Genomic DNA, 14,910 nt, shown 5'->3' with positions numbered 1-14,910 from the left:
GTTGTGTATGTCAAAAACTGAATGTAGGTAGTGTGTACCTCCATACACATTGGCGTGGGCTAAGCCTCTTTCTCTGGCTGTCTCCATCTAAACCTGGCTATTGTGTAGGCCTTCACTTGGATGTTGTCAGTGGGCACACTTGATTGTTCTGCGTCAACACTTGATTGTAGTCTGATCATAAATCTGCCCTTGATCTAAGCCTATATCTCCTTTTGTTCTCCGTCTAAATGGAGCAGTGTGGTTTGACCCAATACAAGTCTGGTCTCAATCTACTTTTTTTTTTTTTTTTAGTTTTAGTGACTTGGATGGATATGGCAATACTAAGACAAACGCTGTCAAAGTGGTACGTATCGTGATTCTCCTCTCTTGTCGAAGCATGGCGTGTTGTAATTAGTGTGGAAGAGGAAATGACAAATGGTGTATCAGCCTATGAGTATTTGCTTTCTTAACCTGACCTAGGCTAACCTAACTTAGCATAGATCCATGTAGGGATAGAGGGAGGGGGTCGTCCACAACTCACCAGTTCATCATACAGTCAGGAAAAAAATTTAACGGACGGAGCTTGGTGGTATGAACATATAATAAGCAAAGAATGGCAAAAAAGTACTTGAATATAACTGATGGCGTCAGTGAAAGGAATCACACCAAGGACAACGGGAAAATGAGACTGACAAAATGCAAGAACAAAAACCAGTGGAAGGCAGCTGAGCTGCAGTTCATGTATGTACATCTTTAATATCCCAATGAGCTAAATGTATCATGATGTACAGTATATGATCCCGGCAGACGTTATAGTAACGTAGCCTGCATGTTATTATCTCAGGATGTCTGGCAGGGAAAGGTTGGCGGACGCACGAAACTACACCTACGTGTAAACACCGAAAACTTCAAAATATCTTGGGTGTATTTATGAAAAAAAATATCCTATGTATGGTAAGAACAGTAATATATTATAAGTTTCCAGGTATTTTCTTGTATCATGGAAAAATTACATTAATATTGATAAATGTTTGTCTGCGCTACCAAGGCCATGTCCAGCAGAGCGCGGGAAACATGCCGGGTGGTTCTTTCCCCGCCGTCACCGCCAACTATCGTCCCACGTCCTCACCCCCGCTTACCCTATTTGGTTCACCTGGACACTTCATGTAAAATCCTGTTGGCTGCTGGAGGAGCATTGCGCTTGTGGGTAGTGTGAGAGTGTGAGTGAGTGAGAGAGGAGGGTGTAAAGTTACCCGGGGATGCGTATGACGGAGACCACATAACACCACCACTATGAACAGCCACGGGGTAAGTGTATCACCTTCCTGGACGCCACCACGGTTGTCCTTGATAAAACACATTTAGTTTAGTTAGAGTTGCCATATATGTGTTCGTGACTACTGTCGGTGATTACGAAGAGGGATCCATCAACCGTATATATGATTGGGGGTTGCGGCCTCCCCAGCCAGCACTCTGTTTCTCTTATAATACGTCAGCGAGTTACAGAATTAGAAATTCGCTGACTGGTTTTGAGCTGACTGCTCGGTATGGTTTAGTCTTGTTCGCTGTATTTACTAACAACCAGTGGCGCGCCCAAGACATTACAAAGTTCCCGTATATATTTACAAACGACATGTTTCAGAGGTAGGCAGAGGACAGGCATACACATGAATTGTGGTTCAGTACATACACATGGAAAGAAAGAAACAAGTTGGAAGTAGGAGGAAGGTCCTATACACTTGGTTCATAAGTGGTCATTATCCTTATATATATATATATATATATATATATATATATATATATATATATATATATATATATATTTCTTTTTCTTTCATACTATTCGCCATTTCCCGCATTAGCGAGGTAGCGTTAAGAACAGAGGACTGGGCCTTTTAGGGAATATCCTCACCAGGCCCCCTTCTCTGTTCCTTCTTTTGGAAAATAAAAAAGAAAAAAAAATTGAGAGGGGAGGATTTCCAGCCCCCCGCTCCCTTCCCTTTTAGTCGCCTTCTACGACACGCAGGGAATACGTGGGAAGTTCTCAAGTGCACTTTCGTGTAATAATCACATCATCAGGGGAGACACAAGAGAGAAATATAACAGTCAGTTGATATACTTCCAAGAGGCTCGTGTCTCACGTGACGATGTGATTATTACACGAAAGTGCACTTTTCCCCGTGGACTCATTGGAATATCTTGTTCACGCGCAAATTTGTGATCCTTTCCAATATATATATATATATATATATATATATATATATATATATATATATATATATATATATATATATATTGTATTCATCATACAGACATTCACAAGCTGCTTAGATATCTCGGTCCTAGAGGTTAGGTTAGCATACATGCACGCGGTCAAAAGCGCAGTGCATAAGGCATGGTTGTGTACATTGAAAAGTATTGAAAAAGTTCGTAAAACATGCCACCAGGAGGCCTAATGTCGGTGACAAAGAAAGTCTGGTCACGTCGTGTCGTAAATCTTATGGGATTCGAACAGGGGCCTGACATATACTTGGATCGCACTATTAATCACTGTATAGGAGTCAGTCTATGCATGAGTGGGATTATTATTTGTGTATTACTGAAGGTGTTATTTTTAAAACTCATGCATTTATAATGGTATTAGGGTAAATTAAAAAAAATGTGGGATGTAAATATTTCAGTATTCTAAAAAGAACATTTTTCAGTACACTTATTTTCCCCCTGTTTTTCAAACTGCGGGCTTATCAAATCTAACCAACCACCACCTGTAACGAAAAGCATGTTAACTAATGCTCTTGTGTCCCTTTGCGTACACTGAACCAGTAACTAACGTCTACGCCGTCGCTTGCGTTAGGCACGGTTAAGCTGATAACGGTGCGTACACAAACCTATCCATGTTAGATGCAGGAGTTCTTTTGAATAACGAATAATAACTCCAATTATAACTGCTTAGTTTATTCGTGTAACTTTATTCCAGTAATGAACAAGAATGTATGATCGATACCTTGAATTACTTACATAGATAAGTGGTTTCATGATTTTCCACGCGGAAGCAAAATTGTTGAGGGAATTGGTTCAGGGAGCGGCGGGGTCCGTGAGGCTCAGTTCGTCCTCTTGCCGAGACTCGTTCCCCACGCCCCGCCCGCACGCCACGTCACGTGACCACACCCACCCGTGGCCGGGGTTCACAGTGCTTGGTGTGAGGCAGGTGTTTCTCATGATGTTCGATAAGATGATATGCCTTGTTTTGCAGGTGTTTTTCGTGCCCTCTGATGCATCCCTTCCCCTCCCATGTGTGGTGCAGATATATGTGGTGTGTCTGGCACAAGTGTTGCTGGGGTATGGTGTGATTGTTCTGATATGGGTATGGTTTTGGGATATGATGCACGTTCTGTTGTTGTGATGAGCTGTTGTTAATAGTGATGTGGTGCAGATGGGATGGTGATGCTGAGTTGTAGTGCAGTTGTTGCTTGTGAGTGGTGGTGCAGATATTACTTATAGGATATGATGTAAGTGTGACTAGTGGAATATGTACGTGTGACTGGTGAGATATGGTGTAGGTATGAATGTTCTTATGTTAACTTGTACCATTAAGCTGGGCAGATTGACAAGGCAAGAAGAAAGATTCATGTTAGTTGCTTGTCGAGTGTTGTGTGTATGATGGAGAGAGGGTGTGTGTTTATGGAATGACTGCCAGCAACCCAAGTGGGTGTGAAACAAAGAAAGTATAGCAACCTGGGTCAGAGAGGGGAACTCGACGACCACTGCAGTGTTAGATCACTGCACCGCTGTCATTGATCCTACCTGTACCCACAAGCATTAGTGCTACTACCTACTACTACCTGTGAAGTGCGTTGCTGAACTTGTGAGAGAGAGAGAGAGAGAGAGAGAGAGAGAGAGAGAGAGAGAGAGAGAGAGAACACGCATGGCGCGGGGAATGTCAGTTGGTAAGTGGTTGGGGCGGATGAGGGAGTGACAGCATTTCCGTTGTTGTGACAAATAAAAAAAAAGATGTTTTAGTTTTATCAGTGCAACCCTCACACTGAACTAAATGTCCGTTGAGTAATCCATTTGTTTGAGCTGTAATACTAACTTGCCGTACTTTACTTTTCTTGGCTCAAAAATACTAGAACTTACATCCACTGATAATAGATCGACAAATGAATAGATGTCCCGTTTTTCAGCTAATTTCGATTAATGGACTTATATATGGGTATTTTGCCCCCTTCCAGCTTCAAAGTTGTTGGAAAATATAAGAATGAGCAGAATTACCAGCCAGTCGAATTCATTTCAGAATTTTACCGGAGAATAATCGTAAAATTACAAGCACACGTTTTATGGCCTCGAACGATTCTCGGTTGTAGATCAGTGAGGATCAAATGATGAAGCGGGTTTGTAATGCGCCCCTCATCTTGGAAGACTTGTCCTTCCCTGTATGTTCTCGATGCCAGCTAAAGTTCTATCGTCGATTCGAGGTTAGCTGAGGTGGAAGATGCGTAACAGTTCTTGTGGAGAAAGGAACATGAGGACATATAATGTCATTCAGGTCTTGGACAGTATCGTTCGTGAGTTGTACTTTAGTATACAAATCCTGGGAAGGTGGTGGCCTTGACACCGTCTTGCCAACAACCTGTAAGAGTATGGGGGATTATGGCCATTTATTTCCAAGACTTTCTGTTGTACCTGTACGGTGTGTTTTTCTGCGTATGCAAGTATACTTTGGTGTATGAATACAGTTGGCAAGGACAGCCGCAATACGTACGTTTGAATTGTAAATGTATTTTATCATACAAGGAGCTGAGTGCTGAGCCGGAATGACTACAAGTTGTTGACAGGAAGAAAAAAAAAATCGATATTAGGGCACATTAATTAATCATCACTGAACTACGTACAAAATGGATTGGCGTAGCAGGAGCTGGAGTACCGGGCCCCATACCCGTTGAGTAAGTGTGCTACCCGGATAGCAGACGGGTGCTTTGCAGTATTACCTTTGAGAAGTTTTTACGGGTGTAGGACCCTTCTTAAAAAAAAAACATTATCTTTCAAGTATACGAGACCACTTCGCCATAGATAGGAGTAATGTACAGAAAAAGTAATCTATGTTAGTCGATTATCCGTATCAGTAAGCGGCATAACCGCCGCTGGTAGGCTGGCGTTTCGTCATCACTGCCTTGTTTCTAGGGGGCGTAGTCTCTTCTCCCAGGATGGACAAGGACTTTGTAGTGAGCCCCCATGTTTAAAGTTTAATGACGCACGGAAGGACAATGATGCAGCAGCGAAACGAATTAGTTTTTTATAGTATTTTCCATATCATAATCATTACCTTCCAACTCTGAAATATTAATACTCTCCATGCAAGATTTTTTTTTTTTTATCTATCGGTACTGAACCACAAGACTGATATTTGTCGATTTATATTTCATAATTCCAGTGTTATTATATTATATTAACATAATTGGTACGATTTATAGTCAAACTGGCCTAATGGGCTCTGGTGCGTCGAGCCTTATTTTGCTGGCTAGTTTATTTTGATCGTTGTTTATAGTTTTCTGCATGGCCGGATTACCTTAAAAGGAAGGCAAGGATCGGGGAGCTCAGCCTTCTTGTGTGAGGTTAAGCGGTTCTTCTGTTATAACACAACGTTTTTCATAGACTTCAAGATGGCGACAAGTGTCATCTTTTTCGCGACCCCTTTATATTTATTGAAACTGAAACCTGTTCCCTCACTCTAAATTATACTATTGTACGAATTTTGATGTGTATTTTTTTTTTTTTGTCTAAGAAAAAATAATGGGGTAATATATTTAAAGTAAAGGGAAAATAGATTAGGTAAGATATTTCGTCTAGTGGAACCGATTATTCGGCAAAATAGCCGCTGCTTAAATTCTTTCAACGTTTATAAATATTACTACCTTATGGAGTGACACTCAAGTATTGGTCGTTAACTGACGAAGGCTTATACGCAAAATTTTATTCAGGTGGCGTAAATATTTTGTATTTTTTGTTTTAAAACAGTGATCTGTGTTGGAAGTGTTTAAACACTTCATGGCAGCGAAAACCTGTGCAAAATAATGACGTCAGAAAGAAATATTTATATATGATGAACAGCAAGAACCAATTAGGTAAGAATACTTGGAATATGAAAAATAGATCATATTCCAATCGCTTGACTGATATTTACGTCAGTAAAAACTACGAAATAAAACCACAGTAGACGAAACCAGAGAAAGCTATGGAAGGTTAGAATGCTATAGTAAGTTTTCTCAGTGAGAGGAGTCCTTAAATTTCGATATAATGTATTACACCAAAGTGATTTTATAAGCCTGCCCTTCGCCCAGTAAACTCTACATTATTTTTAGACGGTCATATAAATAGAGCATGTATGATCTTAGAATTACTTTGAACATCGGATGTTGTAGATTTGATGTTGGCTTAGATGATCCCAGCATCAATAGGGCCAGATCTCAATGTCACTTCAGATGCGATGATATTATTAATAATAATGATAATAGCACAAAGTGCAAATCCGATAATGTGATTGATAATGATATTGGCACTTAAAGTGAAACTTTGAGCACATAAGTACTTTGCTGAAACGAAGTTTTTATAGTCTTCTTAGCATAAATTTTAACTTTTATGTGGTGATAACCTTTAAATCCAACACCCACCTATCACGAGATACTCGAAATATATACTTTATCTTAAAACTATACTGTGTGTCCCTCGCATACCCTTTATTGAATTGGATTTTTTTCTGAATCACGAGGAAAGCTAATGTAAATATGGTGCAAAGAAGTGGAGTTCAGACGCGAATGGCCGCGTAATCAAAAAAAAAAAAAAAAAATTACTGTGATGTGTGGAGAACGGTTAATGTTCAGCGGTGGAGTGAATACATCTGGGCATTTTAATGAGCGACCTCTTGTCTGGTGGTAAGAGTACGATGGTGATGAAAAGATGAGGTCAGCGTTTGAGTCATGGCGTCTGAGGGCGCTGGGTGAATCACCAGTACGGATATAACGTCACGCCGGGGAAGGAGGGAGGGAGGGAGGGGAATTTGTGGTGATGGTGGCGGCGGTGACGAAGAATAACATGATGGATCAACTGTATCCGAAGACGAAGGAAGGGAAGATAAGAAGTAAACGTAAAATGGAATGGAGGAAAGATGAATATGAACCCCGATAAGAGGTTTATCTGTTTGTCCTTGGGTTCCCGGTTAAAATTTTCCCGCCAGCCACGCCCTAGTCTCGTCTGCAGCTGCGGCAGCGACAGCTGTCAGGGCTTCGTATCTGAAGGGAAATTGTAGTCACTTTATTCTTCTTTGCTATTATGTGATCCTATCACATGCGGTTCCTATTTCACGCTGTTCGTCATGGTCGTCAGTTACTCTTTCCTCCATGTGTCATACTTGGCCCCAGTGCATTGTGGGAAGTCACCTTCCATGCCGGTCCCTCCTTGTCTTTCACCTTGCTGCGCTTCCGATTTTCCACCATACCATGTTGTTACAGTTCATATACATGAATGTGTAAGCATGAATGGCGAAATTACCATCAATTTAATGATATAGATGTATGTGTTTTGATAATAAACACCATAATCCTTCGTGTCAAGTAGGGTACATGATATTATTTGTATTCCTTTATGCACGATATACCCCAATTTGATATGTGGCCAGAAACCTAGAATGGCCATCGGTGAAAGTAGATTTGAATTGATGTAACGAATAATTTCGGTTGGTTTATTAACAATGATTATCTGAGATAACTATGTTTAGAAATTAACTCTTGGTGATTTAGACAAATGGATTTTAAAGGCTTTATACTTTAAAGTATGATAACATGTTTGATTGACATCTCTACGGTTCAACATGACGTGTTATGCAACTATCCGAGTTTTGTGAAATCAGTTATCGATTAGATTTGTTTTTACGTTTGACGTTGATTTTGATTATAATACAATTCAGATTAATAAATGTTAACTTATACAAGAACGATAATGATAAGTATAAATGTAATTACTGAGGTATTAATATATTAAAGTGAAAATCGGAGATTTCTCTCAGCCGGCATGTTCCCGCCTCTTTTGAACCAATGACAGGCGGCTTCTCTGGTGCGCTGAGCCAATGGCAGGCCGCATCTCTGCCTGGTGACCAATCAGAGACTCGTGGTAGTTGACGTCATATCTGGTATATAAACCGTAACGGACTGGAAGTTTGAATTGTTGAGGCATCGCGAGGACAGCGTTCTCAGTTCCTTGTGATCTCGGCAGAGGTTCTTGTGCTCAATATCTACATTTAGTTCAACATGGTAAGTCCTTTTATTTTGGGGAATGTGCGAGTGAACGAGAAGAGCAGAAAATTGATATTGCTGTCAAAGCTGAAGTGTGTTTAAGGGAGAGACTGTACCTAAGTTGATTACATTTGAAAGGCTAGACAAAAGGCGTGGGCGGGAGGGTGGTCGGCGTGGCCGGTGGGGCCGGCGGACAAAGATCTGGATATACCGCCAGTGTTGGAATTTTTCCGAAGGAAATTTTCTATCTTTGCAACATTGGACATACCAAGGATCCCTACTGAAGAATACAGTTTGGAAAATTGATATGGAAGACTTGTGCATGACTTGAAAGTAGATATTGACCATGGGATGGATGGATAGGTGTTCAAAAGTTTATCACGTTGCCCAAGTACTTCAGAGACCACTACATCGTCAAAGGTTTCTTAATGGCAATTTGTTTCATTAGTTATGTGCCAAACTGACGGGTCAGACTTGTCATTTACCAATCGCGATTCTCATTTCTAATGCGAATGCAGCCCAGCGTAAGTTTAATGAACGTACCAGGCAACCTAACATCCTAACCATGTATAGTAAAAATTTTCCTGGTTAACATAAAGTATTAGAATGTTTACTGTGTGTGTGTGGAGCTTTTGAACCCCTAAGAGTATGTGTAGGTTATAATTACCTGATTATTTTAGGTTTAGGAATATGATCATGTTTCTCTTGAAATAGGCATATGTGTTATGCATGTTAGGTGCAGCTTCGCTTGATGCCTTAAAGTAACTGAGGTTCCCCCATTGCAGCGTGAGTGCATCTCAGTCCACGTGGGTCAGGCTGGCGCCCAGATGGGCAATGCCTGCTGGGAACTGTATTGCTTAGAACATGGCATCCAGCCTGACGGTCAGATGCCCTCAGACAAGACCATTGGCGGTGGCGACGACTCGTTCAACACATTCTTCAGTGAAACTGGCGCCGGCAAGCACGTACCCAGAGCTGTGTTCGTCGATCTTGAACCTACAGTAATTGGTGAGTATGGCTGATAATGTAGTTTTATGATATTTGGGTTACTGTACTCTTTGTACAAACTGTATTTTCTTGTTGCCAGGATTTTTCTGCCGAGTTTAAGTAAATTCGTCAAAAATTTGCCTGGCGTATTGATTTCTTATTAAAACCATTCTCAGTTGGTTTGGATTTGCAACAGTCCCATGGTAAATTTCGTATCCCGTCCATCTTGTGAATGTGGATTAGAAATTCGTGCTGGTACCTAATGTTTATCCATGGAAGCATTTTTTGGTTAGTATTTCAAGCACTAGCACTACATTGAGATTTGGAGATGTAAATTTTCCCTTGATTTAAGACTTTAAATTTGCTTTGATTTTGACTGGTATTGATCACCAGTTTTCCTGGCTTTAAGAGGCTTGCAGTCCATATCTTCAGATGAATGTTCATGTTTAAGGTTTTTGTATTCTAGGTCTTTGCGTTGGATCGAATATTTGTTTTAAGTTGCATGGTTTGGTCCTTTAGTCAGTAGACCTGAGTTACGGTTGTTTCTAGGGTGGTTCTTTAATAACTTAAAATAGGTCTTTAAGATGCCGAGACATCTAAACTTTGATCCATAGGATTGGAAAGCTGGCAGTGTTGTGCTTGTAACATTTAAATCCTGTCAGTTTTAGTGTTATCAATGGAAAAGGATTGGGAGGTTTAATGTAAAAATAGGTTAACATTAGGTCGACAAAACCTTTGGTAAAAGATTGTCCAGAAATTGTGGTGTGGAAATAGGTTTGTATGTATACAATGTATTAAGAATCCATTGATGCACACGTTTTCCTTTATTCTGTTGCATAAGATACTGGGCATGTGAGTGACAGGGACATCGAATGCATTACAAAAGATTGGATGATATTTGTGGATCAAAGATGAACGAGGGTTAACAGGCCATCTGTATGATAAAAATGAAAGAAAATACTTCATGAAATAAGCAAGCTTAATTCTTCTGGGGATTACATATCAGCTTGGTGTGTTTTCTTGACATTTGGTGCCAAGTTTGTGGCACTTTCATCTGTGGTTTTAGACCAGAGACAATTAAGACATCTTTGCAGCTCTGTTAAATCCTGCCCAACTGTACATCACCTGTCACATGCTCATGATTGTATTATACAATCTTTGGACATGTATAATTGCTATTCTGTAGATTACAGGTGGCCTATTTACACTACTGTGGTAAGCCCACCCTGATCCCAGTTGCATACATGTTGATTTAACACTCGTTGAGTTGAAATTATAAAGATTTTTGTTCATTGCTAAGAATGTTAAGGTTGTAGATGTAGCGCCAGAAATGGGTGAACATATATGGTTTTAATCGCGTTTCCCTTGTCAAGCAAGGTAGTGCTGAGAAAAAGAATTGCCCATCCTCACGTATACATTTACATATACTTAAACGCACATATGCATATACATGCCTTCATCCATTCTTGTCGCTATCCCACCACAGGAAATAGCATTGCTACCCATTGCTCCAGTTGAGGTAACGCTAGGAAGAGAGAGAAAAGTCCACATTCGTCCACACAGTGTCTAGTTGTCACGTGTAATGCACCGAAACCACGTCTCCCAATCCACGTGGATCCAGGCCCCTTGTAAATTGCATTTGGTGTGAGAATCTTATGAAAATGTGCTTTCTGCTGTAGAGATTTGATAGGTAGTGAAAATTTTGGATCGGCTTTTCTTTCATTTACCTGCTTGAGATTTGGGATGTTAAAATACTTTCCCTAAAAGCACTGGTTGTAATGCAGCAGGCAAGACTAGAGTAGAAGCGCTGTAATCCTTTTTAGTGTTTTATGAAAGATTAACTACTGTAGTTTTGACAATCATGGGTTAGTATGCCCACTTGTAATAGTTTACCAACCACTGCATTGTTTTGACTATCCATAGTTTTCCATGGCATCAGAATCGTTTCCTTGCTAGGCAAATAACCATCCTGGGATGAGCCTTGGAGTGTTTCAAAGATGTCTTAGGCTGGCATTAAGATAGGATTTTAGGGCTTATGTGCTAGCTGCTTAGTATGCAGATGTGGCATCAAGGGATATGGTATATATATATATATATATATATATATATAGTGTGTGTGTATATATATATACTGCCACCACATTATATGGTTTTGTTCCGGATTTTTCTCATTTGTTTTTCAAGTATAATTTGCACATTTTTAAGTATGAAGTGTCCATTACAGGATTTATTGCTTCTGTCAAGAGGCACACTCCTATAACTCCAATAGACCTTATACCTAGCCAACCAATGTTTTGCTAACTATTAGGTCTTCTGGAAACGTAACCCCCACTGGTTGGCAAGGGACTTGTTTAATTACATAATGTTGTAGATTTACACTTAGTTATGTCAGATTCATCTGTAGAGTTTGCAGATTTCTTACTGTATGATTAGCTGTAAGGGTAATTTAGTGTGGTCTGAATGGTCTCTAGTAACTGATATTCAACATGCCTATACTTTATTAATACTATTAAAAATACTCCTGTAGTTGTAGTTTGATTGGTACTTAAGCCATGTACTACTATTGTAGGTGTAGTATATCTTAGTGAATATTTTTTAATTTCAGATGAAATTAGAACTGGTGTGTACCGTCAACTGTTCCATCCAGAACAGCTTATCACTGGGAAGGAAGATGCTGCAAACAACTATGCCCGTGGTCATTATACTATTGGAAAAGAAATTGTTGATTTGGTGTTGGACCGCATTCGCAAACTGGCAGATAACTGCACTGGTCTTCAGGGCTTCCTAATCTTCCATTCCTTTGGTGGTGGAACTGGCTCAGGTTTCACTTCTCTTCTTATGGAAAGGCTGTCAGTTGATTATGGTAAGAAGAGCAAATTGGAATTTGCCATTTACCCAGCTCCCCAGGTTGCTACAGCAGTTGTAGAACCTTACAACTCTATCCTGACCACCCACACAACTCTTGAACACTCTGACTGTGCTTTCATGGTTGACAATGAAGCCATCTACGATATTTGTCGTAGGAACCTTGATATTGAACGGCCTACATACACCAATCTGAATAGGCTAATTGGCCAAATTGTTTCTTCTATTACTGCCTCTCTGCGTTTTGATGGAGCTCTCAATGTTGATCTGACAGAGTTCCAGACAAATCTTGTACCTTATCCTAGGATACACTTCCCTCTTGTTACCTATGCTCCAGTGATTTCTGCAGAGAAGGCCTATCATGAGCAGCTATCTGTATCCGAGATCACAAATGCCTGCTTTGAACCTGCTAACCAGATGGTAAAATGTGATCCTCGTCATGGAAAATACATGGCTTGCTGTTTGCTCTATCGTGGTGATGTTGTGCCCAAGGACGTTAATGCTGCTATTGCTACAATCAAGACGAAGCGAACCATTCAGTTTGTAGATTGGTGCCCCACTGGCTTCAAGGTTGGCATAAACTACCAGCCACCCACTGTAGTTCCTGGTGGTGACTTGGCAAAGGTGTCTCGTGCTGTCTGCATGTTGTCCAATACCACTGCAATTGCAGAGGCTTGGGCACGTCTGGATCACAAGTTTGACTTGATGTATGCTAAGCGTGCATTTGTCCATTGGTATGTAGGCGAGGGTATGGAAGAGGGAGAATTCACAGAGGCCCGTGAAGATCTTGCAGCTCTTGAGAAAGACTATGAAGAAGTTGGTGTGGACTCTGCTGAGGCAGAAGCAGAGGATGAAGGTGAAGAATACTAAATTCTTCAAACCTGAAAGTCTGGTGAAAAATGGGTTTGTATTCCACCCCCAACATTCCATTGACAGCATCTAATAAAACATCTGTAGAAAATTGGTTTTTTAAATCCTTTATGATAATTCATATATTTTGCATTTTAAAAAGTTGATGCTTAAGCAAATTAAGATATTGAGATATACAATATTTCAAAGGAAAAAGTGTTTACTCGTTGCCTGTGCTTCCGAGAAATGCTGAATTTCCTCATTTCATAGCCATGCAAGTGGATCTAAGGACAAATTTGCAAAGGTAACAAGGTAAGATGAATCTTTAACAAAATTTGATCTGGTAATTTAGCTTTTTGAAAATCTATTGTCCACATTCAAAACTGCATTTTGGGAATGCATGAAGCTTGACCAAAATTTTTGGGTTACGGACTAGGGAAGTTGCCAAAAGGCTTTTCATTTAGATAATATATGCATATGCATGGCCTTGAACAATGTTTTCAGTCTTGAATTTGTCCACTGAAGTGAATGTTGGTGATTGATCAACTAAGAATTTATTCCATTATAACCTTGTGTTGTTTGGTAACCATACCTTTAACATAAATCAAATGGTGATTGGATAAAAATTTCTTAAGGAACATTGCTTTTGTAATAAAATAATTCGTGAAGATACTAATGCTTGTAATAACTTCATAGACACTAATGCAAGTAAAATGCTTAACTTGAGGTTTTAGGTTTTGCATTAATTGATAGAACCTGTAAAGCTAAGAGATGTGTGTATTTTATTACTCCACCAAATTATACTATTCCTTGGTGCATTCCAGGCTTTCATGCATTGTTCTGTTAGATTGAATTGAATTAATCCATTTAAAGCATAATTGTATAATTCTGTTGTCCAGGATAAACATTTTGGCAAAAATGAATTGGATGTAGAGGCTAAAGCTAGCTGTATATAAACATGAAGATTCTGAGGTCTAATGTTTGCTGTAATTGGCAGTGACTTGGAATTTGAAACAAAATGTGAATTATGAAAGTTGAAGTATAGTTTTCAAAAATTAAAACTAAAATTTCGCTTAAAAGATGGGTTCTCTTCTGTTGATATATTCATTGATACTTGGACATTTTATAAACATGATCAAATAAATGTTATATTACTGAAAATGGACTAGATCAAATTTGAATTTTATAAAACATTTTTCTTTATCTAAATGGCTTTTCTAGTACAAATTCCCCAAAATTAAAGTGGGTTATCTCAAGATTACTGCACTCCCATTTTTCCAGCAACTCTGATCATGATTGATATTTGTATGCTGAGAAAAAATTTGTAGTTTTAGATGCATCAAAGTTTTTATAATGTATGCTTAAGAATCAACTTTAATCCACCAGTAGCAATTTAAATCATTATAATGGCTGTAGTGTATTTTTGTAGCAAAGTCTAAGTTGAAAATCAAACTGTATTAGTGCCATGTAAGTGGGGTTGGGTCCCAAACCCCTAATCTGACGAATTTTGCCAAAGGTATAACCCCCCCCCCCCCAATGGAGGCATAGTTGCCCCAGCCTGTAGAGTAGATGTAGTTATTTTATACTTTAGAGCTGTTTCCCACATCAGTGAGGTAGTGCAAGAAAACTGAATAAGAATGGCCCAACCCCCCTACATATATACATAAATGCCCATACACATGTACATCTTCACACTTGCTGCCTTCATCCATTCCGGTTGCCACCCCGCTGCACAAGAGACATTCCAACTCCCTTCAGCGAGGTAACGCCAGGAAGAGACAAGCCACATTTGTTCACACTCTGTCTGTCATGTAATGCACCAAAACCACAGCTCTTTCCACATACAGGCTCCACAGACCTTTCCATGGTTTACCCCCATCGTTCAAGTTCACTCTATTCCTAGCACTCCTTTCACCCTCCTGTATGTTCAGGCCTCTATTGCTCA

At 39.7% G+C, this 14,910-nt stretch overlaps 1 protein-coding gene across 2 annotated transcripts; it reads left to right on the top strand.

Annotated features, from left to right (window-relative positions):
* Positions 1-1,065: 1,065 nt before the first annotated feature.
* LOC139764557 (tubulin alpha-3 chain) lies at positions 1,066-13,077 on the top strand. 2 transcript variants are annotated; one of them, XM_071691332.1, is made up of 3 exons: positions 1,066-1,287; positions 9,050-9,272; positions 11,857-13,077. In XM_071691332.1, exons 1-3 carry the CDS (start codon positions 1,273-1,275, stop codon positions 12,984-12,986), a joined length of 1,368 nt encoding a protein of 455 aa, XP_071547433.1. In that variant the 5' UTR covers positions 1,066-1,272; the 3' UTR covers positions 12,987-13,077. The 2 variants fall into 2 exon arrangements, with proteins under 2 accessions (XP_071547433.1, XP_071547434.1); XM_071691333.1 differs by lacking the exon at positions 1,066-1,287 and adding an exon at positions 8,144-8,282.
* The last annotated feature ends 1,833 nt before the right edge of the window (positions 13,078-14,910 follow it).

Source organism: Panulirus ornatus, chromosome 50, assembly GCF_036320965.1.
Source record: "Panulirus ornatus isolate Po-2019 chromosome 50, ASM3632096v1, whole genome shotgun sequence".
Lineage (NCBI taxonomy): Eukaryota > Metazoa > Arthropoda > Malacostraca > Decapoda > Palinuridae > Panulirus > Panulirus ornatus.
This window is presented reverse-complemented; position numbering and strand designations above follow the sequence as displayed.

Coding starts and splice junctions, on each gene's coding strand:
- LOC139764557 (XM_071691332.1), top strand. Junction 9,273..11,856: donor TCTTGAACCTACAGTAATTG/GTGAGTATGGCT, acceptor TTTTAATTTCAG/ATGAAATTAGAACTGGTGTG.